At 31.7% G+C, this 2,163-nt stretch overlaps 1 protein-coding gene across 1 annotated transcript; it reads left to right on the forward strand.

Moving 5' to 3' along the window:
* Positions 1-675: 675 nt before the first annotated feature.
* Positions 676-1,709, forward strand: LOC105781737 (putative F-box protein At3g10240). The gene is made up of 2 exons (XM_012606246.1): positions 676-1,222; positions 1,333-1,709. The coding sequence occupies exons 1-2, from the start codon at positions 676-678 to the stop codon at positions 1,707-1,709; spliced, it is 924 nt and encodes a 307-aa protein (XP_012461700.1).
* Positions 1,710-2,163: the final 454 nt, after the last annotated feature.

Here is a 2,163-nt window from a genome sequence, read left to right on the forward strand (position 1 = left end):
ATTATTATCATATGTTTTTAATTTTTGTTCAATTTAGTCCCTAAAATTTGTTTAATTCTATTAAATTGATTCACATAAATTTTAGATTTTCAATTTAGATATGTTACATTACTACAATCAAGCAGTTCAGTCTATTATTTAATAACAATACTTTTTACAGATATTTAATAACAATATTTGATCAAGATATTTATATGGTATATTGAATATGTTTATTATTTATTTTCATTAATAAATATATTTTATAAAAATTAAACTTTTAATTATGAGTGAATTATCCTTTTCTTAAAGATTTAACATATTTTTGTAATAAAAATTGTTCTCATTCAAGAATAATTTATTCTAAATAAATATTGTATATTACCTTTAATTGTGGTAATTAGAATCTCTTAATAAAAATGTGTACCCGTCTCAACTTCTCTTAGTAGTATTTCTATGAAAACGCATTTGCATTTTTTGGGTACACAATGGGCAGTTGTTGGACTGATCCATTGGTTAAGGTATGTGCTAGGACACTATATCGAAAGCTGCCCGTTGCACAGGTATGCAAACTAATTACCCACCACGTACCTATTTCTGATATTCGCATTTTGAGGAGCTGGTGTTGAAAATTTCCCAAAATTCATCAAATAAATTTCAAATAAAATCAATAACAATCATGAATAGAGAAGGAAAATGCAAAGTAGAAATGAAGTAGCAGATATGGTGTTAATGAAAATCCTTTCAAAACTTGCAAGTAAGTCTGTGATACGCTTCATGAACGTTTGTAAATCTTGGCGTTCTTCTCTTGGAACTCCTTATTTTTGGACTCAACATCAACATAATGGTCTCAAAAGCAACAAGCTCCGTCTCCTCATCAAATGCTACCATCAAAATGCCCATTCTAAAACCACTTATTTCTCTGGTCTTTCAACTGAAAAGAGTGAAAACTTTTCGGTGAAACGAAACATTCATATTCCCTACTTTGAGAATCTTAAGGATCAATATTCTATTCATGGTCAATGTAATGGGCTGCTGTGTTTGCACAACCATGATGATATTGCCATTTGGAACCCATCAACAAGGGAAATTACAATCCTTCCGCCACCTCCAATGCAACTCGATCCTGTTTATGATGTAAATCTTTTGAATGTTGGGTTTGATTATAAAACGAATGACTACAAAGTGCTGAGGATGTTCCAAAAAATTTCTCCACAAAAGTTGTTGTCGACCATGCTCACTTGTATTCTCTTAAAACGGATTCTTGGATGGAGATTCCGATATCTTTTGGTTTTCCTACGTATAGTTATATCTATGATGACTGCATAAACGGGTGTTTTTATTGGATGCTAGTCGGAGATTTTGACTTGCATGTTCTTTCATTGGACTTGGCAGATGAAAAGTTTTCAACACTCCTTGCTCCATACCATGATTGCTTTCTAATACATAAATGGAATTTTTTCGACTTTTCTGGATCGCTTGGTGTTATTTTCAGAATAGATCGAAGAGCTAAATCCAATTTTGAAAGTTGGGTAATGAAAGAATCATGGAGTAAAGTGTTAAATATTGAATCTATTTATGGAGTTGATTATCCCATGGGGTTTTGGAAAAATGGTGGATTGTTTTTTTCTGGCTCGAATAATGAACTATTGTTGTTTGATCCTAATGTTGGAGAGTTTGAAGGTCTTGGTCCAATCAATGGAAGACCAGACATGCATGGGAGCACATAAATTTTAAATTATTTGATGTCTCATTTCAACTTTGCCAATAAAATGTGAAAATAAAAGGTCTCATTGTTCAAATTAGGCATGTGACAAAGATGACGAACATGGCGATAGATGCAATGTCTAAATGGGTTAGAGATCGTGTAATTGGGTTGTACATATTTACTGAAGCACTTTCAGTATTGCAAGATATTTTGTTACGAGATCAGCGTTTAGTGATTTTGGTTTTGGTTGAGACTTTAAACTCAACTTCCTCTTTTGTAACTAGAAAAAATAAATTCATTTATGCCTACGAATGACTCTCCTTGTAAATAAATTTAGTCAGGTGGTAGAGATCTACAAAAACAAACCCTACTTGAAAATATAAATTAGTAGATATCAGCAAGCAGAGTTATATCCATAGAGATCGGTAATAACTTTATTTCTTGAATAAAACGAGTAAAATAAATATGTGCGGAAA

This window comes from Gossypium raimondii, chromosome 13, assembly GCF_025698545.1.
Source record: "Gossypium raimondii isolate GPD5lz chromosome 13, ASM2569854v1, whole genome shotgun sequence".
NCBI classification, from domain to species: Eukaryota; Viridiplantae; Streptophyta; class Magnoliopsida; order Malvales; family Malvaceae; genus Gossypium; species Gossypium raimondii.

Bases quoted from the DNA above. Each gene is read 5' to 3' on its own strand.
- LOC105781737 (XM_012606246.1), top strand. From the start codon at position 676: ATGCAAAGTAGAAATGAAGTAGCAGATATGGTGTTAATGAAAATCCTT. The intron at 1,223-1,332 runs GTATTCTCTTAA...ATTGGATGCTAG, and splicing joins GTTGTCGACCATGCTCACTT to TCGGAGATTTTGACTTGCAT.